The sequence below is a fragment of the Augochlora pura genome, chromosome 4 (assembly GCF_028453695.1).
Source record: "Augochlora pura isolate Apur16 chromosome 4, APUR_v2.2.1, whole genome shotgun sequence".
NCBI lineage: Eukaryota > Metazoa > Arthropoda > Insecta > Hymenoptera > Halictidae > Augochlora > Augochlora pura.
The window spans coordinates 10,730,317-10,755,230 of record NC_135775.1 but is presented as its reverse complement, the minus strand read 5'-3'; the positions used below and the strand labels follow the sequence as shown (position 1 = coordinate 10,755,230).

The 24,914-nt window shown below is 31.8% G+C and overlaps 4 protein-coding genes across 13 annotated transcripts; all 4 read right to left on the bottom strand.

Moving 5' to 3' along the window:
• Positions 1 to 2,013: 2,013 nt before the first annotated feature.
• On the bottom strand, positions 2,014 to 7,570 carry LOC144468675 (uncharacterized). Of its 2 annotated transcripts, XM_078178308.1 has the most exons (7): positions 7,307 to 7,570; positions 5,542 to 5,654; positions 5,235 to 5,453; positions 4,415 to 4,833; positions 3,127 to 3,832; positions 2,618 to 2,852; positions 2,014 to 2,506 (listed from the first exon to the last, which is right to left on the bottom strand). In XM_078178308.1, the coding sequence occupies exons 1-7, from the start codon at positions 7,398 to 7,400 to the stop codon at positions 2,355 to 2,357; spliced, it is 1,938 nt and encodes a 645-aa protein (XP_078034434.1). In that variant the 5' UTR covers positions 7,401 to 7,570; the 3' UTR covers positions 2,014 to 2,354. The 2 variants fall into 2 exon arrangements, with proteins under 2 accessions (XP_078034434.1, XP_078034435.1); XM_078178309.1 differs by lacking the exon at positions 7,307 to 7,570 and having other exon boundaries at positions 5,235 to 5,428; positions 5,542 to 5,606.
• A 1,727-nt stretch (positions 7,571 to 9,297) lies between these two features.
• Positions 9,298 to 13,138, bottom strand: LOC144468557 (uncharacterized). Of its 5 annotated transcripts, none has more exons than XM_078178116.1 (6): positions 12,648 to 13,138; positions 12,161 to 12,348; positions 11,916 to 12,092; positions 11,371 to 11,851; positions 11,090 to 11,149; positions 9,298 to 10,107 (listed from the first exon to the last, which is right to left on the bottom strand). In XM_078178116.1, the coding sequence occupies exons 2-6, from the start codon at positions 12,341 to 12,343 to the stop codon at positions 9,719 to 9,721; spliced, it is 1,290 nt and encodes a 429-aa protein (XP_078034242.1). In that variant the 5' UTR covers positions 12,344 to 12,348; positions 12,648 to 13,138; the 3' UTR covers positions 9,298 to 9,718. The 5 variants fall into 5 exon arrangements, with proteins under 5 accessions (XP_078034242.1, XP_078034243.1, XP_078034245.1 ...); XM_078178117.1 differs by having other exon boundaries at positions 12,690 to 13,138; XM_078178119.1 differs by having other exon boundaries at positions 13,009 to 13,138.
• A 336-nt stretch (positions 13,139 to 13,474) lies between these two features.
• Positions 13,475 to 15,478, bottom strand: LOC144468748 (uncharacterized). Of its 2 annotated transcripts, XM_078178439.1 has the most exons (2): positions 14,046 to 15,478; positions 13,475 to 13,920 (listed from the first exon to the last, which is right to left on the bottom strand). In XM_078178439.1, the coding sequence occupies exons 1-2, from the start codon at positions 15,476 to 15,478 to the stop codon at positions 13,875 to 13,877; spliced, it is 1,479 nt and encodes a 492-aa protein (XP_078034565.1). In that variant the 3' UTR covers positions 13,475 to 13,874. The 2 variants fall into 2 exon arrangements, with proteins under 2 accessions (XP_078034565.1, XP_078034564.1); XM_078178438.1 differs by having other exon boundaries at positions 13,475 to 15,478.
• Positions 15,458 to 24,326, bottom strand: Taf1 (TATA-box binding protein associated factor 1). 4 transcript variants are annotated; one of them, XM_078178437.1, is made up of 19 exons: positions 23,715 to 24,326; positions 23,027 to 23,436; positions 22,699 to 22,944; positions 22,473 to 22,592; positions 22,210 to 22,391; positions 21,483 to 21,881; positions 21,033 to 21,273; positions 20,433 to 20,791; positions 20,099 to 20,361; positions 19,651 to 20,012; positions 18,612 to 19,512; positions 18,292 to 18,506; positions 17,937 to 18,179; positions 17,415 to 17,853; positions 17,212 to 17,354; positions 16,998 to 17,135; positions 16,787 to 16,922; positions 16,491 to 16,703; positions 15,458 to 16,043 (listed from the first exon to the last, which is right to left on the bottom strand). In XM_078178437.1, the coding sequence occupies exons 1-19, from the start codon at positions 24,058 to 24,060 to the stop codon at positions 15,832 to 15,834; spliced, it is 5,568 nt and encodes a 1,855-aa protein (XP_078034563.1). In that variant the 5' UTR covers positions 24,061 to 24,326; the 3' UTR covers positions 15,458 to 15,831. The 4 variants fall into 4 exon arrangements, with proteins under 4 accessions (XP_078034563.1, XP_078034562.1, XP_078034561.1 ...); XM_078178435.1 differs by having other exon boundaries at positions 15,460 to 16,043; positions 18,292 to 19,512; positions 23,715 to 24,172; positions 24,250 to 24,266; XM_078178436.1 differs by having other exon boundaries at positions 18,292 to 19,512; positions 22,210 to 22,382.
• Positions 24,327 to 24,914: the final 588 nt, after the last annotated feature.

The following is a 24,914-nucleotide window of genomic DNA, read 5'->3' as shown; positions in this document are numbered from 1 at the left end:
TAACTAGATTATGGATCATTATGCAAAATTAAAATTTGTTACATCAATTACAAAGCGCCACATTTTCACCAATAAATACCTAGTCGTTATTGTCACAAATACAAAAAATCCGCAGTCTAGTAACAACGGTAGAATGAATTATTCATCTGTTGATCGTTCTATTATAATTGACTCAATAACATAGATTTTTACAAACTTCCTTAGAGTGTGCAAGGAGAATTAAAAGTGATATCGTAATGTTACGTACGACGGCGAGCATTTTGTTATTTCTTCTTCTTACCCATCTACTCGAGTAATGTGTATACATAGTCTATACATATTTAATGTAATTTTTTTATTTTTCTTTATTGAAAAAGAAAGTGCTTGACTCATTACATATTGCTTTTTATTTAATATTGAAACGTTATTATAAACATGTATAAATTACAGATAGCGAGCAACAGAATTCGTACAATATTTTTGTAATCGCTTTACGGAAGAAATTGCTATATTTTAATATGTCCATCTTCGTTTTAAGAATCGAAATCTCCAGACTATTTTAATTCTCGATTTTAGCCCTTAACTACAACTAGTAAAACACACTGGATGTCAAAGATACTACAGAACAAGGTCATGCAGTTGACACGAAAATGATCCTGTTAACGCAGTCGGTTTCACTTTGTTGATTAAATGTACAAGTTCATAATTAATCAACGGTAAATCCATTTTGAATTCAAATCGTTTTGAGTGCCAATCCCATAATGACAAAAGCATATTAAAATTCTACTTTGATGAAAATTCTACTCAAAGAATAGAATTACTCTCACTACAGTTATTATTTCGATTAATAGTTAAATGATAAGAATACGACACACTGCTATACAAGCATTTTTACTTGTAAAAGTAAAGTGTATTCGATAGTCAAAAATTATTTTCACGGAAAACAGAATTTTAATGAGTTATTCAATATGTAACATCATCCCATTGACGGCTATATACATTACCTTAATTAATTGTGATTACCTAAGTACTAGTTATATTAAAAATTACATCGTTAATTGTAATTGATAATCAAATATTTCAATTGCAATCGTTAATTGTTAATTGCATTAAATATTGTACAACTCTGATTTATGCGAATACGCTCTCGCATATACTATTTTATGAAAGATATATTACATATTATATGTAGATATGGTTGAATTATATGAGTAATACTTATGTATACATGGAAGTACTCTCAATGTAACGAAGGGTGTGTAAAATGCTTCCAAATATGAACTAGTCAACGACAGCAATCAGTTTGTCACAATACCGTTCAATTTTTCATATAAATGTTAAATCGATGTTCAAATTACCTTCGAAGGAAATCATTTTTCTGTCTTTTGCAAAATCTATAATATTTATTCATCAATTGCACACTGGGACTTTATCTTGAACTCGCTCCTGAACTTTATAGCCGTGACCCAGCTTTTTATAATCTACACACTTAAAGATATTTTAGATAATTTCAGCAAAGCTTTTTTAATAATCTTGATGTGATATATTTCAGTACAGAAAATAAACAATGTATTGTTGCAGGATCAACTTATATTAATTTGAATATCGATTAACAAATAAGATGTCCGATGAACATGAAAACAATGAATTACGAAATGATAATCAATTATACTTAACAACTGTAACTTCGAAGTACTTAGTACATAAAACATTAACTAGCTTAATGAACAATAATGTAAATTTACTAATCTTTGTATTACGTTATGTATTATCGCGAGGAGAAGAAATTGTTAAAATGCCTGTATAAATACATTCGAATGTATATATTTATATAAATATATACACACTACATACATATAATCGTATAGTCCAATATGTTGTTCATCTTCTCTCATAAATTTGTGTATATCCCAGTTTCCAGCTCATGCATATGTTCTAACATTGTAAATACATTATTTTGAAATCAGCCATCTTTCAGATTACTTAATTACACGTATGTTATTAATGATTCAAATAATTAACATTTTTTGTTAATTTATTATGTTAGCTGCGAATTGCAACATCTTTTATTGAAGTTATTGTCAAGTACATCAAGTTGTTGCCAACGAAACGCTTTCTTTTTAAACAATTTTTTTAAAATTACTGTCACCATACTGACGCTACCAGACGTATTGTGTAATCATTAACATTACACGTAAATAATTTAATTATTTAAACAACGAAAGGTCAACACATATTTTTCTTATTAATATAGTATATCAGATTGTATTGCATAATCCAATTCTTTAAAAAAAATATTTTCAATATTTGAGAAAATCCTCATGGAAAACGGTCGACTTTGGTTGTCATACAATTTTTCATAAAACCTATGTAAACTACATGACGGGGACTCCGACCACACTGGCAAGTTTATTCACGCTTTTCGGAAATGTCCTAGTAATTACGCAGTGTTCTGGACCAATTAACGCGTCCCCCATCACCCCCATTCGCACAGCTTTTCCATACCTGTGTAGAGTGATCGACATATCTAAAAATAACAATAAAATGGTTAAGATTTTATTAGATCGTTTAACAAAATTCCAGATTGTATAATAACATGTCTCAATGCTTTTGGTCGTTCTGAATTAATTATACTTACTGCAGTTGCCCCGTGGTGGTCTCCAATACATTACAGCATCGACACCTTCCACATGGAAATCTCCGTCTACATGAGTTAATAAAAGGGAATACCTTCTGGTCAGCTGATTTAACACGATTTTCAATAAAAGAGAAGGTAAACAAGAGGTAATGAGTCCGCTGGACGTTTCAGCCGCTGTAATGGCGTATATCGCAGACTGTTTTGATCTTACTTCTCTTACGTTCTTCTGGACCTCCTGTAAACGTCATTGTTATTATCCTTAGCAACAAATGATGCTGATCGAAGCTGAATAATTTGCTTTTCTAAAAAATTCGATAAAAGTTGACTAGAATACTTTCAAGTACATAATTTGAAGCCGCGTAGAATTGAAGATTACAGAATCCGAATCGTTAAACTTTCACAACGATGTTATGATTTCATAATACAATCATGAACATTATTATACGATCAAATTTTTCTCGGATCATTCGATACTATGCTGTCTCTTGCTAACATTCTACGAAACCAACCTGCAAGATTTCAATCAGATCATCGTCAAGCAACGGCGTCCTCGTCGGCAGTGCAAGACACAGAATACCCCTGGCTTCATGATTCTGCATGAATACTGATCGCTGTTTAACAAATTTTCCAGTGGCGAGCACACGGTCCGGTATCACAACGTGGGATTGTTTAAAATATTGTTTCAGAGCGTCCACCGTAGCAGTCAACAAAATCTCAGCTTCCGTAGCTCCGGTCATATTTGAAATCTTTTGAAGAACGTCAAGCTCTATCTCCTCCGACCATGCTACCACTTTTCTGCCACATGGAGAGGTAGTCTGTAAACGATTGGCTTCAGGATGTGTCAGAAACAACTGTTCCAGAATCGTTTTCGGAGCTTTGATCGCAATCGAAATTATAGAGAACGTTTCTATGCTGGCTTCGAACACCAATGGAATATAATACCACAGTATGGCGGTCAATGTGCCCGGGTAATAATGTTTGTGACGAGACCTTAGAGCTCTCAGTTCCTTAAACAACAGCACCGGCATTTTCAATGCCACGACGGCTATCAAGCGCCAGAACGAAAGAATGCCATCAAAAAGAGCATCCACGGGGTTCAAAGACTTTAACAACGCACGAGAGATTGCTATGAGTCCGAAGTTTCTTTTATATACTTCTTTCTGGAGAATTGAGAAAATATCAAAGATCCTGGACGTTCCTCCTTTCTGATACAATCTACAGCACGGAAAAAATAATTAATTAATTTACCTACAAACAATCGCCTTATCAAAGATTAATAATTGAGAATGTATTAGTAAATGTCATGTTTACTAATAGAACTCGTAGAAAAAAACATTTAAATTGAATACAGTATGCAACGAAAATTGATTTAAAATAATCAATTATATTTGAATACATTCTCAATAGATAAATTCTGAAAAACGAACGATTTTTCTCGTTATTTAACAGGTTGAATGCCACGCCAATTTTACCAGGATTGTCCGTGGCGCCACGATGAAATTTCCATTTAGCGATACATATAATGTTGAAATATTATATACAATAGATAATTTACAACGTATATACATGTTTCAAATGTTTTATACTGCAACGATGATAATAATAAGAAATTATAAGTGTTGTATTTTGTCTAACTTTCTTATGTTTTTTTCAATTCGGGCACGCCGGTCACCGGTGGCCCCCGTGGCATTCAACCTGTTAATGGGAGGGCATTCTCAAGAATTACTTAGTTCTGCAAAATAAAAATCCATACTTTATTAATCATTTTTCATATCGAAAGATAAACATTTTCTGTACCTTATCACTTCTTTCAGGAAGGAAACCAAAATGATCAAGGCGATTTTGGCGCACTGAAATGTGCCGATCTGTTTCTTCAGAATTTCTGGCCGCTCGTTCGGATCGTTATTATATAGAAACTCGTTCCAGTAATTGGTAAAGCTTTCTGTGAGCTTCTGATAAAGTTTTGGTAAAGCGGATGGTTGAACGTAGAGATTGGTGAATGGTGATTCGGGCTCCTGGCACGTCCAAACTTCGTTAGAGCATTGTAATGGGAGAAAGTCTGCTAAAACTAGATGCTCTTGTCGTAGCACTAGATGGTGTGCCCTCACCAGACAGATTTGGCACTCTTCCCCATCGAGGGTACAATTTATTACGTGTACTTGCCACGGCGATTGCCTGAACGGGAAGAATTTCGACGTGAGATGACTCACGTAATCCTGTAATTGATCAACTTGTTACTACTAATAATCAAAGCACGTGCTCCTCTGAAATATTTTTATTATCGCTTGAACTGATATATACTTGAAATTCGTTATAATACATATTTAATTAGCTATCATCAATTCGATTAATAGCTAACTACAAAAATATTCTTCATTGTAAAATAAATGTCTGAGCACCACAAAATAAATTTTTTAATGAAGATTGTAAATAATTTGCATAATTCGAAAAAAGATCTATACAAATCGATACGTAGCTTCCGAAATAAATAAATATTAACTTTACTATCGCTATTATTTACATGTCGATAGAATTTTGTGTTACAATAGAAACTATTTTTTAAATGTATTACAATCATTGAACGTTGTATTTAAAAATGGCGACATTTTAGACCAACCTGGACATTAGTTTCTGTGATAGGGTGACCTCTGAAAAAGGACGGCGAATTTAACAAGTGGTTGTCCACCGAGAAAGCCTTCAGGTCCTTCCACACGTAGAGACCCCATCTCGTCGATAAGCTCATACGAAGGTATCTTCTGGACGATGTCAAGCGCACTAAATGTCCTCGAAGTCCTTCCGCGACTGAGCGGCCTTGAATCAGCAAAGTATAAATGCCCTAAATTTGTGAACAAGTTTACGAGTTACATAACATTGTCACCTTAACACCGCCTATATGTAGCTCAATCGACATATTTAAAACCTACATAATTACGAAAGTGGTCCAAGATTATTTGGATACTGTTCTCCTCCACAACGATCACGTTTGGGTATTTCCATTTTACGAAACGTATCCAGCACCTTTTTGACCATGACAGCGCTTCGACGTGTTCAATGAAACACAAAACGTTCATAAAAATAAATTAGATTAACTAGGCTTTATTTAACAACCCTCAACCTATTTAGAAATCATTTGAAGCCATTCAAGTTTAATGACACACATATCATTTTGTTATGACCTTAGTCAGAGACAAACTCTCTATATCATATTTCACTTTATGTCTTTTATCTTATTACACGGTATCTGAACCAGACGTGACATATACTTATAAAATTGTCTACATATATATGTTATACTTACAAACAAATCAATTGATGTTATACAAGTTATTTCCCGCCATGCACGTGAGACGATTAATATGAATGAATCGAATTATATTTCATAGGATCGATAATTATGAAATTAAAGTATTTATTCACTTATAGATTATTTGAATATTAAATAAAATTTATGGCATAGATGAATATAGAACGTTCCCATGATCAGAATGTAAAACAACATAAATCACTACTACCATTAATTTTTCCATCCTACAGCAAATACGCTATCTAATTTTCATTCTATTTGAAAGACGCATTTGTTGAAATGAACTTATTGTTAGCTGCTGCGCGAGATTCTTGGAAGACGAACTAATCAAATGAACGCAATATAAAATAAAAAAAATCATTGATACTGCAGATAATTACATTTTAACCATAGTTAAAATTGGGTATTGGGATGAATATCATGCAATGTATTATTTATTTATGTACAATAACTAAAAGTGTAATATAAATTGTTATTTAAGTATAATAATAATCAAAATGATTAAAATTAGAAATTTTGCAAAATGTACAAATAGTTAAGTTTTGAATTGATCTTATAGATTGTCGGAATTAATTTCATTGATAAGACGAATTGTGTCTCCAATTATACAATTGTTTGTTATCTTATTATTTGATGCAATACAAAAATCTGCAATTTATCATTTCTAACAATGTCGGCTTCACGATACAGTACAAGATTGTGCGTTCAAAAACACAATATTAGACAAGGCACTTTTAAAATCAAGCTTAAGTATAACACAAGTTACTTAAAATTACATAAATTGCATAATCTTATTAATTAATCCGATATAGTGGATCTTCAAGATAGCTGTAAAAGTCCTCGGAAAGATGTATGGTATACTTTTGAAAAAAATAACATATACTTCGTATGCAAACGTATACTTCCTGAGACGAATTTAGATTTTTGCTGCCCTAAATTAACATATTTTTGCCGTCTCGTAATGAAAAGAAACGGTAAAAGGGAGGGTGAGCGTAAGCATTTCAAATACTAGTTTTATCATTTTTATGAATACACATTTTATTTGTTATTTAAACTTGCTGCGTCTTAACTAAGTGCCGATCTCCAACAAATAATTAAATCAGTTCAAATATAATATGTTATATAAGAAAAGTTCATATTTTCTTCAATTTGTGATAATCAGTTGTAAAACTACTCAAGTTCGTATATGTAAGTGTGTCATCGTATTACTTAGTAGTAACTAATTAATGATTAACGCAGAGTTCGTGGATCATAAAAAGTGAAAGATTTAAACGATTACATTGATGCTGTAGAAGCCTTAACTTTCCAATGTTTTTTAAACATTTGGTCAGTAGATAATTTGTAATTTTTATCTATTGTAAGAACATTCAACAACGCATACTTACCTGGATAAATGAGAACGAATGCTGGTACCACAAACAACAGCAGCATCAAACTAACACCTAAGTGGATCAGTAGCGAAATGCCAAAAATATCCATGACACTGAAGAATGGTCACGTTCTCCAGCGATTTCTCAGACTATCCTGGAGCAAAATCTTCTTTACGTTTACCGGAAGACCACCGCGAAAATAGCTCGGACAACCGATCAAGAATTTCTGTAAACTGTAGTCGCGTGTTCGAGATTCCGCGATGCATTGACTCGCGCGTGGAGAACGATTATGTTCGCGGAGCTGACCCTCGACCCTTTGTAGAAGGCCAGCCAGACAGTAACATTGATATATTGACACATCGTGTCAGTAGCACTGTTCTCCTCTTGCCTGCACCCCTTTCCCATAATGTCCCTCGACAAAATCCTCCGGAATTTGTGAAATTCGACGGAGAATCGAATGCTGATTTATCGTCAACCAACTTACTGACTCCAATCGCGGTTTAATTATAGGCGACTGACACATAGATAATCGTTAAATCTCTGGTCGGCCTTTGGTCCAGCAAATCGCGATCTTCAAACTCGGAGAAACGACAAGTATTAGGTGTTAAAACACGATATTTTCCCATTTTCGAATAAAATCTGAACATCATTAAAAAATTGTTAGAACTATAACGATTTTTAAACATTTACCATTATTATCAATGATCTCGTGATGTAATGTCACGGGTTTCTCGGGATTTTAAACGGGTTTCTATTGATCTTGTTATGCACTTGGGGTCTTTTTTGACCCTCTCACGTTTTTATATTTCTTTAACACTTGTACTGAAACCCTTAGCGTGAAATTCGTCAATTTTCTATTTTCAGATACCATAAAATCTTTGCTTTTTTAAATTGTGTAGTTGAGTTGTGAAAATGAAACAGAATTTGTTCATTGAAATGTAAATAGAAATTGGATAAAGTACTGTCATAAAATCAATAAGGGTTATTGTAAGTGTTAACGCTATCATGATCCGGGATCATATTTCAAGAAAATATAAAAAATTTGTTGTTGATACACCTGTTCTTCATTCCTTGTATGTATTGTTCAATCGGAAATCGCAACAGAGTTAAATGATGTTCAATTAGAGCAACATATGAACTAAATTGCAACAAATTATTATTACCAGGATTTTGTCACTATATCGTGAATCTTTCCACCCACTCTTCGTTTAACAAGAAAAGCAAAAAGACAGATGATAACTTGACTTCTAAGTATTCCGAGATGTCGATATAACAGTATTCATTCGAGAATTATGTTAAATCGCGTTACTATTGTGACTTTCGTACATTTATATTTATTATATACTAAATAGTCGAAAGGAGGCCACAGAAATTTTGTTATAACAAATTTATTGAAACACGTATTGCCGTGGATGAAAAATCAAATGTCATGTACGTGAATTGGCACACTATTGGTCGTAATTTATATTTTTCTATTAATTGAAATTTGATTTACTTTATATCACTGATTTTATTTTATTAATTTATGAATTGAACGTGAGATTAATTAATTAACAAACAGTATTATTTAGTTTATATACACAAGAGAAACATTAAAGCAATTATAATAAATCTACAATTATTCATTGTATTTATAACTCGTGTGTTTCATTTTTGTAATTCTTTTGAAACATTTATTTAACAATAAATTGTCTTATTTTCTAATTTTAGAATGCACATACTTTTGGTTTTGTTTCGGTAATGTGACTAACTATATTTTTACAGTAAATAAAGTAATAACTAACACTGTTGAATATTGTGATGCGACAAACGTTAAAGAGAAGTTAAAACTTGTTGGACAATATAATATTAAAATATTAGTAAATGTTAATATAAATTAATTAAATTATTTTGCAATACGCGGATGGATGTATGAGCTAGAAATAAGATGTTACATTATTGTTTAGAATAGTATTGCCATTTAGATGGAAACATATAAGTAGACAATTGTTAAGAAAAAGACAAAATTGAATTTTGGTCGATCGTTATATTTTATTAAAAATGTATATTTACAAAATTCTGTATCAATATACATGTATATATTTACACTCTTACAAAAGATGTAATCTGCTGTAATATAAAATATGTCATTGCTCATACATTCTAACGTAAATTCTAAATAATAAAGAAGCTAATACATTCTCTAAACTCTTAGAATCCTTGAAATCGCCCATTCTGCAAACAAGAAGCATTAAATAGTTCTCGAAATTATTTTCGCTACTATTACGTAGCAGCTGGAGCACACGATAAAACAGTGCCAAGGTCATAGCATTACATTGTATCGCAATTTTATGTATCACTATATTCTTCTCATATATAACATAATGAAATGTCCGCTACAAACATTAATGTCATCCTTCTTTTCCTCAGTTTTCTTTCAGTTTATTCTCATACTCCGCCGTCTTCGAGCGACTTGTTAGGTTTGTCTCGCTTTGCGTTATGATAAAGATACGAATGTACACGGAGACTGTTGCTGTTCTTGTATTTATTACCACAAAGCTTACACGTTAGACTTTCGAGGGGTCCGTGAATGTAACGGACATGGAGTTTGAGATTCTCTTTACGGGTAAAATGCCGAAGACACCATGGACATGAGTACATTCGAATTACTTTCCCCCTGTCCATTCTTAGCGTTGGCCCCAGCTCAGACACAACACGCAATGTTGTCTCCAATGGTAAGGTATTATTTGAAATACCTTTCACTGTTCTGCGACCTTTACTGTGACATCCTGACTCATAGGCGAATTCATTCTGAAGTGTAGACATGTTACTCACACCTAATTGTAAAAAAGACATAGATTAACTCTGATGTATACATGGATGCCAGAAGATTAGTTGTACACTAAAATTAGGCAATATATATGTTAATTTTAACATTAATAACTACATTATTTACTCATAAATTAAATTAAAAATTTAACCATTGGAATTGATAATCAATGTTAAATTAATGTAATAATTATAATTAAGTTAAGTGCCTAATTATCATTCACATTTAATGTAAAGCATATATTAGAATGTATGTAGAACTAGCAAGTAGTGGAACTCTGTTATAAAAATCGATAAATTTTGTACGTTTACAGTACTTCTCATCTTTTAAAATTCGATATAGAAATATATTTAAAAATATTTAATACCTTTAATATTGAATATTGATAGAATCTGTCAAAAAATAAGGAAAATTTGTATCGATTCTATTTTGTATAAACTAGCTTATAACAATTTATATTTTTAAAAAGATTTACGATCCAATTAAAAATCAATTGACTTCTATTGCAATTATATTCATTGTTGTTATTAATAAAATTTAAATATTAGTAAAACTGATAATAAAACTGTTGAAAAAGACATACATGAATTAGATTTTCAGTCACATTTATATTAAACAGACATTGTGATTTTAGACAATTCTTTTTTTAATTATGAGAATTATCAAATAAAAATGCCGAACTCTTTCTTACACTAAGTAGCTCAATGAATATTTATTACAGTCTTTATTTAACAAACTGCACGTAATGTATTGAACTTCTGTATAAAAATTAAATTCAATTAAATATATTTAGTTTTTTATATTACATAGTAATAAAATATGATATAATAGTAGTATACTAATATAAATTAATTTAAATACTACTAGTAACATTCCAGGTGAAATTTGTCGATTTTTGTTTATATTCATTGAGGAACTTTAGTTTTTATTCATGTTATAATATTTAAATTAGTTAAAACATACATAAAAAAATTAGATTAAAAGCATACCAAATGATTCAGTTCGTGAATTTTGATCGTAGGGAACTAACTGCATATCTGGTACAAAATCTGTAAAACAAAAATTTCTATTGTATTTGATTCTAACATTTGCTACTATCAAAAGTAGTATAATTATGTAAGATAGTAAAATGTAGATTTGAAATGCCAAGTAATAAAGCATACATTCATTCGGTAATAATACCTTTCTTCAGTAATGAATACAATTATAAACTTATTGATTACATGAGGTCTTTTAATATTTATATAAATGCAATGCACAGGACTGATACCTTTCCTAGGCAAATTGTCTTCAGGTTTGAAAAATGGTTCATTAGAATATGTCCTATATACTGTTTCTGGATCGATATCAAGCGTATAATCTAATGGTTCTTGTTTAGGTGGTTCTGTGTAACTAGTGTCAGCTGTGCAGTCTAATGGTTCCTCTTCATTTCTCTGTATCTCTATACTTCTGCAACTATTATTTGATGGCATATGCACATCTTGCTGAATATAAGCTAAGTCAGAAACACAATCTTGCTGACAACATGTGTCGTTGGTTGTCATATTGTTCTCTATGAACTCCTTACTATGTAATTCTTCTTCTGATGAAATACCTTGTTTCTCACAGTTTTTATCCTTTTGTACTGTTTCTTTTAGCTTGTCAAAAGTAGATGCATTTGAATCCGATGCATCAGAATTAATGCTCTTTTTCTCCATATTAAATAAGTGATCTAATTGGTCTGCACCTTTAGAAAGACTATCTTCGAACTTCTAGAAGGTGTAAGAAATAATTTTATATTTTGTACAATTATCTATCAAATCTTTGTAAACATACCTCATCAGATTCTGTAGTTAAACCTTTAATTTGCAAAGTCTCTGCTACTTTCAGAAAACTTGCTATGTCTTCTTGTTTAATGTTTACTTCACCTTGGTACATGAAGTGAAGCATTGCAGACAAATCACGATAATTGACATCTTTTAAAATCACGATTGGATGTTTACAGGAATTTCCCTAGAGCAGTAAAAAAATTTTACTGTTTTGTTGCTGGTAACATAAAAGTAAAATAAATTACAATATACCTTGAAAAGCTCTCTGAAATATGTGCTACAAACGGATAGTATTAACTTATGTGCACGTAATATTTGACCTTCTGCAGCCAATGTTACATCAACTAGCTGTTCATCCGTTAACAATGTATATAATCCAGAGGATAAGTTTCTTGGAAAGCTATTCCAAACTAGCGAAAACTGTTCTCCAGACATTTTTACTACAAAATGAAATTGTTTATTTTGTTTATTTTTATATGATTAAAAGTAACATATTAATATATTAGATTTTATCCTAAATAATACCATGTATGTTAGTGACGCCACTTTACATGCATTTCTGTTAAACTCTAGTATTTACCACATAATTCTTTAGTTGTAAGGTACAATAACAATTACAGAATGAGGTGCTTCATAAAATATAATAGCTTAAAAATGAAAAATGTACTGTCACCATATCAAGATGCACTGATATACGGTATAAGAACAACAAACATTAGAATTCATTTAAAAAGTTAACCTTTATTGAAACGCAATTCGACGATCTGACGAAAATAATCACCGAATGTTCAGCTCGTTCGTTATGTAAACAATATGATTTTAATAATTGCAATCCGCATAGACAAGAAAAAGTCACTTTAATTTCATTGATGCTATTCTCTTTTCAATTTTTAAATAAATGTATAAAATCATTTCAACTGTTTCCAGACAATTCATGTCAATTTCTAAAATTGTAATTTGTAGTTTACAAAACAAATATTTCACGAATCAAAAAGTGTTTAGAGTGGCATAAGATGGACGAACATATGAATTATTCGAGATATATGTATGTAGGTAATTGTGCTATTTATTTATGTATGTTCAATTTTTATTTCACTGACATAATTTTTCTTATCGAATGTTATAGTACAAACGGAAATATTTTTTATATCGGCGGTATGACATTATTGACAAATATCATTTCTATGTGATACGTCAAATTATAAAATAGACATGATAAATATTGAAACTGCCATCTTGCAGCGGAAAGTAACTCATTTATGTTGATTTATGTTTTCCAACATTTCAAGTAGTAATTGCGATTTTATAAATATAAAAATTTATAAAATTTTATTAATAAATATTATATTTGGAGACATTTTATCATAGAGAAAGAAAATTGATAATATGTAATATTCAATTGTACATATAGTTACAGTGTTAATTTTCCGTATACAGAATGTAGTTTACAATTGAAATCATTCATAAATACAATTTTGTAATGCAATTAATAAATCAATATAATTACATTTAAAAAGAATAAATCGCAAAAAAGTTATTATTAGTGAAAGTGATTGATGAATTATACATAATTATCAATATTAATCGTTAATCTTCGATCGCTAAATTAAAATAACATTACTTATCAATTATTGATCACTAATTCTTAGCTTTCAATAAAAATTGAATTAAATTTCTTAGCAATAAAGCAAGTTACTTATTTGACAATAAAATAACTAATATAATCATTAATCCAAGTAACGATAAAATAGCATAATTAATTGTGATTATCATCAGCTAAATTACATATCTATTTATTAAATAATAATCATATATTTTAACTACAGTTATTATATAATTATAATGAACAAAAATTTTTATCTAATATAGTACTTAACAATGTAATTTGATTTATTAGTAATTGAAAGCTGCTACATTATTCAAGTGTGCAACTAACATTCATAGTTCATTTGTGTAATCATCAGTTTCACGTAGTCTGAAACATTTCCATAGACCATAACGAGCCTCCCAATCTACAAAAAATAAATCTGGCTTATCCCAAAGTATATGATGTGCTGCAAAATTATATTGAGATTGAATAGGTGGATTTAAATGTGGAGCCCATTGAGCTCTCTCCAGCATAATTTTGTTTACATACTCATAAAATACTTTGGCTTTGTGAATCCAACATAAAAGAGACATAATTGCGATTATTGTGGCATGCAAGTGATAAGAGATTTCAGCTTGATGTTTTCCTTTTCTTAAAGTCATATCTTGTAAATTCATTATGAGGCAGACTATAGCAGCTGCTGTAAATCCACATGGAATTTCTATTGCAAACAGACAAATTGTGCAGTATGTTGTTTCTAAATTCATACGTGATTTGCAATGGTTTATAATACTTTTCAAAATACTGTCATGTAAAATCTCTCTATGAAGTTTGCAGAACAATTTATCTTCTTTAAGACATTCCCCTATTGTCAAATCGAATTGATTGTTCTCAAAAAATATTTTTGGTGTATCGAAATTCATTTTGTTCTCTTTTCTGTCAATTAAATATTGTATTACTCTATTACCCAATAAGCTTGTTATTTTGCTTTTTGACGCTATCATATCCATGAGTAATGGAAATACTTTAGGAGTCAAGGTCTTCTCATATAATGCAACTTCATGCATGTAAGCTGTATATTCAAGCGTACTTCCAAATTCTAAAATAATTTCATCAGTCATTCCTGGTTCAACAGCCCATGAGCACATATATTGTACTATAATTAAGAGATGATCATTGCCCACATGTTTTACCATATTTATAATGCACACTTCTAAGCCTTTCTTAAACGTTGCATATGGAGTAACATGGTTATTTAATTTTGTATCAGTCACGCTTATGTAAAAAAGGTTTAGAATTCTTTCAATAACCAATGTGGTGTCATAAGAATCTGGCCATTCATATACATCCAATAATTCATACAGTATTCTTATTACTCTTCTTGTATGTTCTGGATTTATATGAGGATCTTCAATTTTATCCCATATTATATGGAACATTAATGCTCCACTAACACCACTTTCTAACAAATTACATAACACCTCAAAGCAATCAGTTTCAAATTCCCAGAGCTTCTCTTCATAAATCGTATTAACTACTGCTTGTAAAATTTCCTTCGACTTTTCAGGAATATAAATTTGTAATAAATTATTATAACACTCTTTTGCAAGACGTCGTTTCCGCCGTCGTTTCCATTCGCATATATTGTGACGCAGTAATTTATTGTAATGTAAATAAAATTTAAGAGTAAATGTAATTATAATATCTGGATTGTAATTCAATAGATATTCTTGTAAAGAAATTTTTGTTATGCTCCATACATGGCTTAATAGTTTATCTTGATCACGTACTGAATTTGCATTTATAGAAGTGGCACATGCTGTATATATAGAATCTATTTTATTCTTTAATTCTTCATTTGGAACCATTGTGAAATGATATAAAACACTACAAATATAATTTTGGTTAAAAATTTGTAAATGAATATAACTGAATATGCAGTTTATGTCTTCAATCTCTAAAAATATACAATACTTGTCCATGTTGCTTGTTTTATAAATAATATTACTTTTTCTTGATAAATGTTGTACCTATTTTAAACTAAATAACAGAATGGACAGATTTGTACGTAGAACTTAAAAATTTTCATTATGTATTTACATCTATGTATACATAACATTTCACGATATGCATTGAAAAGACTACATCATATTTCCTAGCTTTTTACATAGTGAAATCATATATTACATAATTTCAAGTATTGAAATTCAATTATTCTTATAAGAAATAAATATATCATTTTTCATTATATGTTGAAGTGTTGTATCTGTGTATAAAGTTTTTGATTTTAGAAAGAAAATAACAGGATCTTTGCTTAGAATAAATAACAATCTTTTTAGAACCACAAGTCGCCGCCTACATCTTCTTCTGGTTGCGACAATTGCTGTGTTTTATGTTTTAGTTGCACATTGTTTTCTGCTTCGTCTTCACTTTCTGAGACAGCTAGATCATCTTGAATCTTGGTCTCATTCTTTTCATCTCTTGCTGGCAATCCAGCCAGCAAGAAGTCTGAAGGATCGTAGTTTGGATCAACGTCCATGCTTTCATCTGCAATTACAAAAAATGTACGTATATATTTCTGATAAACTTCTTAATTATACATTGTTTTGACATCAATTTGGTAGTTCTTTTTGTCCAATTCTCAATTTTGAAGAATGATTCTATAGAATTTCAAATATATTTTTTATAACATTATAGACATAGTAGTGTCTAAGCCAAAGCTGGGCAACCTGAATCACATAAGGCTCATGCCAGGGCAGCTAAGAGCAAAGCACTTCACGGTATATAATGACGGAAATACCAGCGAGTGAGAGAGGAAGAGCGGTGCGTCCCATGCGTCCCCCACTTTCACAAGACTTTTGCCCTAGCGTTGCTCCGTAACTTCACTCGTGGCCCGTAGCTGTGCTCAAGCCCGTAATGATTCAGGTTGCTCAATTCTGGTCTAAGCAATGTTTAAATTATCCAATTTTTTAATAATATTTTTATATTACCAACCTTGCTGAAGCAATTGTTGATCCGCCATATAAAATCCAACATTACCCAGCTGTACCATTGCTTCAGCTGCTTGCTGGCTATCATCATCTGCCAATACAACTCCTCCTTCTCGTACTTCATTCAATTCAATTGTATCCATCTCAGCATGTTCAGATTGCTCATCAGTGCCAAATGGAACCTCATCAAACTCATCTTCACTAGAGAATTGTAAATCTAAAATACAAAAATAGTCAATGTTACATTGGACATCAAAATTATACGTATATTTGATGATCGAACTTAAACGCTTGTTATACCTTCTTCAAGAACATCTTTTTTCTTTGAATTTATACATCTACTAGTATCACCTTCCATGTCTCCTTCTACATCCACAAAATCAAAGTCCTCCATGTTTGATTTTCCAAATGGATTTTCTGGCGAACTTGTTTGACTCTATAAAGAACATCAAACAATTTATTCAATCTGTACAATGATAAAATAAATATGCAAATTTTACTAATTTAGTACCCCTCTGAATTCAGGTTCCACAATAGTATAATTTTCCTCGTCTGCTCCAAGCCATGAAGGATCTATATCTGCTTGTTCCATTGCACGTTTTTGTACTAATAATATATTATTTTCTAATTGCGTTAAATGATCGTCATACTGCAAATTATTAGTTAGTAATAAGTAGAAAATAAAATGTAATTGAAGTGTAACATTTAAATGTTTGTTTACCTACCTCATCTAACGTTTCTTTGCAAACTTTGACAAGCATTTCAGCCTTGTTTGTATAAACAGACTCTTTCCCATTATATATTGTACAATTCTCCAAAATTTGTTCAATGTCTCTGAGAAACTCATGTCGACTATGATACTTGTGTGCTAACGAAATATAAAGAAATTAATATTGTATTTCTATATTAACAATGTAAATTGACTCACCCGACACTTTTTTAGATATAGTCTCCAAATCCATTGGCCTCTTTATTACGGTATAATAGTCTTTCACTAATTTTTTATTGACTGGTTTAAGGAACGGCCAAGCTTCCGTCATAGATTTTAATTTATTATTAACAACATTATCCAAGATGAACGTTAAAGCAACTTGATCGTTGTCATCAAGAAGAGGATTAATAGCTTTTTCTAATCTCATTAAACGATCTTCTTTCTCGCCAAGCCTTTCTACACAAGTTTCCAACATACGTTTAGCGGCCACTGTCAACGAACTCTTTGCTCCATTATACAATGTTGAGTTTTCTACGATTTGATTAACATCGGCTAAAAATTCTTCTCGACTTTGATATTTCTTTAACCTTAAATTCTCACGAATGGTTTGCAAATCCATGGGTCTTTGAATAATTTTATAATAATCAGGAACAGCCTAATAATGGTTATAAACATATTTTGAGAATATGGGTTCATATGAAATAGTATAAAAATGATTTTATGAACAAGAAAATATACCTTAGCGTTAACAGGGAACAAGAAAGGTTGTACATCTGGTAAATCTCGCATCTCATTAAGGATACTCTCTAACATTGTAGACATGACAACAACAGGATCTGTTCTACGCCTATTGGCAGGTCTTTGTTGTCGCTTAAGGTAATCGCAGTGATCGTCACCAGTGGCTCTTCTTCTTTTCTTAGAATTCACTGCTTCTTTGGGTACTTTTAACAATAATGTGCGCCTCTTCATTTCTTCAGCATGCTATGAGTACCAAAAACAAAAAAATTATGTATCACTTTACAATCTTTAAGACTGTTACAGATATTGACAGTCTTTAATAAGATTATACATATACATATATATAGCAAATTACCTTAATCAATTTAGATGACAATTTCACCTTAGTTCCATCCACATTAACAAGATCTTGGTCATCTGTATTAAGTTGTTTTTCAATCTCTTCTTCTTGTTCTTCAGTCATTGCAACATTCACTGGTGCGGTAGTTATGCTGTTTTGATATAAGGGACAGGCTTTATTCGTACGCATGTGGCCCACATTACCACAGGCACCACATTTTAATTTCAAATCTGGTTTAAGTTTAGGTTTTTTACGTTTGGAAGGAGAAATTTCAGTTTTAGGATGTTTAGAAGCAGGAGATGTAGATTGAAAAGAATTACTGAATTGAAGGATACTGTTTGAGGATGTGATAGTTGGGGTATTGGTATTACTACGGTCGAATATGTTATGGGATGAAGAGTTACTTCCTGTAATGGGACCACCTAGCATACGTTCTCTCTCTTGATTTCGTTTAATTCTACGTAATTGTTCTTGAATTCTCCTCTTCTCTCTCTTCATTTCTTCTTTCTGTGCTTCGTCCAGCGTCGCAAACTGTTTGATGAATGTCTCATCCTTTGAATTCCTAATTTTTATATACGTATCTATTACTGCTGGTTTTCTAACCAGTTCCACCCTTGTATATTCTTTCCCTTCTTGATTTCTAAATGTTCTATAAATCTTAAGAACTCTACCCTGCTGTGCATTAAAATTATTTACAGGACTATCTTCCTCATCGTCTTTCTTCTTTTCCTTACTCTTCTTGTCCTGTTCCTGAACCTCACCCATCAACATTTTACGTAACTCGTGACGCTGCTGTTCTTCTCGCTCAAGAGACAACTGAGTACTGGTTTTCTTATTAGAAAGCATATTTTCTATATTCTTACCCATCTCCTCTATATCAGAACTATCTTCTTCTGAACTTTCACCCTCGTCTGTACTCAAGACCTCGTTGGAAGATAGCACCCGATTTTGTAAATCAAATATTCTCTGACATTCTTCTTTGTATCTTTCTTGATGCTCAGCAATGGAGAATCGATTTCCTCGTGAGAATTTGGTCATACCTTCTTCTCCAGCCTTAGCTTTCTCCGTGGACAAGGTCCTAACTACGTCTATAACTTCCCATCGTGATAACTTTTTAATTTCTTCTTCGGGAACACCAAATTTACGAAGCAACGCTTTTGCATTATTCAAAGATAGTCTTCTTAAATCAGCATCCGTTCCAGTAACGGTCCTTTTTGGTTGCGCTTCCTGTTCCTCCTAATTAATATTTGCAAAAATATAAATTATACTGCGTAGTGCTGGATAAAGTATTGTTACTGTATAAATTTTACTGTACAAGTATTCATAAGTATTTTATATATTCTAGTATATTACAGAACAAAATATAGTAACTACCTTACTTATGGTTGGTTTGTTTGGAACCCTGACATACGAGAATCCTTCACCGCAACCTGTTGGATCTGCTGGTCCTGCTAATTGTAACAAGCATTTGCCTTTCATAGCCTGAATGTACGCTCGTGTCGTATTCCAAGGTGCAACTTTAACTTCATCATCCATTTTTAGTTGCATTTCTTCATCATCATCATCTTGAGGAGTAAACAAGAATTTTTCACCATAACCCGCATCTTTTAATCTTTGTTCTGCTGCGATCATACTGAAATATGCGCAACACTGCTCCGGGGATACCATTGCTCTAATTTCTTCTTCGGTCGGCAACCTAAAATCTGGCTTTATAACCCACCAGTTGGAATCCATTCCTGATGCATAATAATTTAAAACATTTTTTCAATATGTTACAATGCGTTTTTAAGTTTTTACAAAAAATATGGGAATGTATAAATACCGGTTCTTTTGAAATCTGCACATAATTTTAAGCGTTTTCTGATACTGCTTTCACTATGTGAAGGAAAAGCCCTTTTAATGTCGTCCATTTTAATACGCCGCGGTATATCGGATGATTTCCAAAATAATCTGTATATGAATACTTGTAAAAAATCTCTGACGAAATTATTAGCTCTTTTTGAATTAGGACCTGGTACTTCATATAATGGACACTCTTGTCCAGCTACAAATAAGGCATCCATTTCCCTGATATAATATTGCTGCCTACAGATTAAGTATTATTTAGCATATTACTGCACACCTTAAAATTAATCAAGAAATTTTAAAGCTACTACCTTGTTCTAATAACTAGGAAATCAGATTCTGGTATTTTGTGTTCATAGATTGGCGCTCTGTACATGTTATTTTCAATTGCTTGTATACTTTGACCAGGTGTGAGAATTCCAAGAAATGGACTAGTATGTGCATATGCAGTTTCTCCATATTTATACTTCTGAGGTCCTTGATCTTTACCCGCCTTTCTTTTATAGTAATTTTTCACCTTAGAACACATGCCTACTTGGTTCATCAAAGGAGGATGCTCTTCTGAGAATTCAATGAGTACCACTTCACCGTCTTTGCCAGATAAATCTTCTGGAGTTCTCATGAAGAAAACATCACCTCCACCAGACGCAATTCTTTCTTGTTCTCTTTGCTAATGAAAAATATTTTATACATATATATTATATTCAATATCTATAATTGTTTTTTATAAATTATCATATTACTTTCATATACGTATAATGAAATATTTATAAGTTTAGAACATTATATTACTTTCTTAATTACATTATGATAAAATGAAAATTACTACTTTTTTAATTCTCTCTGCATACAATTTTTAGATTAATTCCCACATGCTATCAAAAGATCATAAAACGTATTGAAAAATATACCTTGGCTTTCTTTTTAATGTGCTTCAACAATGGCAATACAGAATGAGGTCCAGGATGTGCAAGTGGACCATGACTGAATTTTCGTAAAGGTGGTCTATGGAAATTTCGGAGTCGCATTTGTCCCATATGAGTTTGCACAAACGGAACACGCAATTCTACCACAGGCGTACTGTGTTGTATTAGGTTCCCACCTCCAACCTTCAACCGTAATGTTGTTTCCGATGACCGTGGCATATAATAACTAAAACCCGAACAAATCAGAAAATTTTTATTCTAATAGAAAACGAATTTATTAGTTTAACTAGTATTCCTGACAAAAAGTATTTGATAATGATAATGTAGATATAAAGCTATGTTGTTTATCGTTTTTTATGAATGCTAGAAAATTAATTTGAGGAAACCTAATATAAATTTTGATCAAATATTTTTTGCCAGGGGTAGCAAACTTACGTATCATTCGAAATATTGAAGGGATCTCTATCTGGTGACTTCGGTGGCGGGGGCGGAGTATCTTCTTCCAAGACATTAATGACTCCTGCTTTCCCAAGTAATAATTTGCTCTTTTTAACATGTGGATGTGGTATCTTTACCTTTGGTTGAGGTCCATTATCTTTATGGAGTAACGCTGGATCGATGTCATCGGGAATACCAAGTACGATATTTTCGTCATTTGGATCTAAAGTAAGAATTTTAGGTTTTGGTATCTTTCTCATGTTTTCGGGATCCCAAATTACTTCTTCTTCCCATAGACCATATACTAGTTCTTCATTTTCTACAGGAAAAATGGAGTACCAAGTATCGTCATAATTTTCTTCTCTAGACTGTTGTTGATTTCCTTTATTCATGCTCCTGTAAAAATTTGAGAAATCAAATAACAATGTAAAAATTACATATAAGATGTTCACACATTTACTTGCTAATATTCTTCGTACGAAATATAAATTTTAATAAAAAGTGGTATTATTTTCAATAGAAGACATTTGAGATGCCACAACAATCCATTCTTCTTCTATGTTGCAAGACTATAGAGTTATAATAGAATTAGTATGGATAGTTATTTTGATTATTAACGTATCTCAGGTTTTTCGAAGAATTATCCATAATAAATGCACGAACACTAAATACATATGCATATTATACTTTGGAAACATATAAAATGTCAAATTCTATTTCTTACATTTTATTTTTCTGAGATTGCATGTGCAAAGGTGTTGTAATTTGAGAAGTTGCTAATCGAACATTCGATGCAACTGGAACTGGTGCACCTTTTCCTGGCTGACTAAATGCTTGGGCAGTTCTATTTCCACTGGACGGTACCCAGCCAGCTGCATTATTTTTACTATTTAATTTCTGTAACACCTTCAAATAGATTTAGGTCCTTAGTTACACAACCCTGCACAGGTCTTATTACAGTATTCGTATCAAAACAATTTTACATACTTTATGCTTTATGTCATCGCCATTCCATATAACATCATCTTCCCAATGTAATTGTGATACCATTAAAAATGCATCATCAGAAAATTCTTCAACGGCTTCTTTATCATTTTGTTCCTCCGTCTATTGAGAATATAATAGCAACATATAGTACAGTATGTTTATATAATACATTGAACTTTCTAACGTTCTGCTCGTTATAATATTTTTAATGCAGATAATTCTATACCTTATCTGCAAGTTTAAATCCATAATTAAAACCATCTCCAGTTTCTGGGACTTGAAGCATATCGTACCAAAGTTGTGCAGGTCCAAAACGCCAATCTGCTACTTTTGGCCCCATATCTCCATTTTCTCCAGTTTCACCCGTTTTTCCAGTTTGCTCTTTGTCTTCTACTGGTAATAGTAGCTTATTTTCATCATCAGAACAACACATATCTGGACTTGGATCTGGCCCATAATTCAGTATCCAACCCTAAAATAGTAATTTTATAACATAAATTCACTATTATTTTAAGATAGAATCTTGACATACGTTATATATCTATTATGCAAACCTTAAACTTTGGCTTTTTTTCATCCTGATCAGAACCAGAATCTGAATCCCTAACATCGTGATGCCGTTTCTTTTTCCGCCGCTTCTTAACACCCCTCCATACTTGTGGAAGGCTGCTAGGCTTTCCTGGACCAAAAAGTCTTGAAAATCTTAATACTTTATTAGCACGAAAGTCAGGAAATAATTCAGCCACATCAACATTAGCATATTTAGATGGCAACATAGATGCAAGAGGGGTTTCTAATTTTCGCTGTCGAGCAGCTTCTGCCTCTTCTGCTGTGAGCACCTCTTTTTCCTCAGGAACTGGAGGAGGAGGCATTAATTGTGTGTCTGATTTGTTAACCACTTCTTCATCATCTGCATCATAATCATTTTCTTTCTCACTTCTTCCTTCAAATGTGTCTTGTTTATCTATGTGCAGAAACAATATAAAAATTAATTGAAACATTAATAACTATGTACATAAAATTTGATTATGTAAAATTTATATTTTGCCATAAATTAAGGATAGGACCGATATTACTTTTCTATGTTTTTTATATCTCAAAATAATATATGAAAAATTATAAACAAATACATGTAAGTATAATCAAATAAAACTATAATTACTATTGAATATAAAAATTATAGTAAGTGTTTTATGACTACATTCGTTAATAAAGAAATTATTAAATACTTGTCATACTTACTACTGTCCTCATTTATATCCTCCGCTAATTCATTGATATCTGAAAAATCAAGAGCACTAGATGACTTCTCGACATAATCTTCATCATTTTCATCAATAGTTTCAAATTCTTCTTGCTGCTTATCATCATGTTCATCCTTTTCATCAGTAGCATTTTCATTAGGCATCATTTCACGAATAAACGAGCTAAAACCAAGACGACTAAGCGAAGCTAAATGTTGCTTCGCTTCAGGATCAAGAATATCATCTTCCAGTTGACCATTATCATCAATGTTTCCAAATAGAAAACCAGTCATATTGATTCCGGACATCAAATCTTTGTCACCTTCTTCCTCGGAATCAGCCATTTTTTATTATTAGAAGATCGAAAGAATTGATGTAACAGTACTTTATTGCTAACAAATCGTTGTATCCGAGTTCACAGTAGATCACCAAAGATAATGCATTTTAATACCACTGCTTCTAATAGCGAAAATATCAAAATATCACATGAATATGTTTGTTACTGTTTATATTTATAAATGCTTGATATTTACAACTATTATAATTATTTACAAAACTCCGTTAATTACAAACTTATAGTAAGTTAACGTTTTGTTTACGTCAACTTCAACTGTCCACCATGTTCTCAAATGTAAAATGTGGTACAGTCAGTGATACCTAAGATTCTGCACACAAGACTCTGAATACAACGCGCTCCATTAACAAGAATAGGAGTAGAAATTGCTCTGTTTTGATTGGCTGACGAATCACTATTAAGCCAAGATCCACTGCACATTTGATGTGTAATAAAAAGATGTGTAGTAATAAAAAACGTACAGGAATAGGTTCTATTACTGTATGTATAATGACATACATACGTTTATATTACTTGAAAGCAGTATCTGTTATATACTGCAGAAATATACAGTGTTACGTTATCACGTTTCATGAGCGACGCGAACATAGTCACTAGTTTATATTACGACCGCACTATTAGACTATACGCTTTCAATTTATGGCGACAAAAGGGAAGTTCGAATGTAAATACAAATTTATATCGTATATTTATATAGAGATACAGTATCGGCCGAGAGGAATAACTGAGAATATGTAAGAAGATAATGAGAGAGTTTCCACGAAATTCTTCGTTGAGCCTTTTTTTATCTAGCGAGACTAATCGAGGAATGTAGAGTCACGTAGCCTCTCATAAGACCCTCTC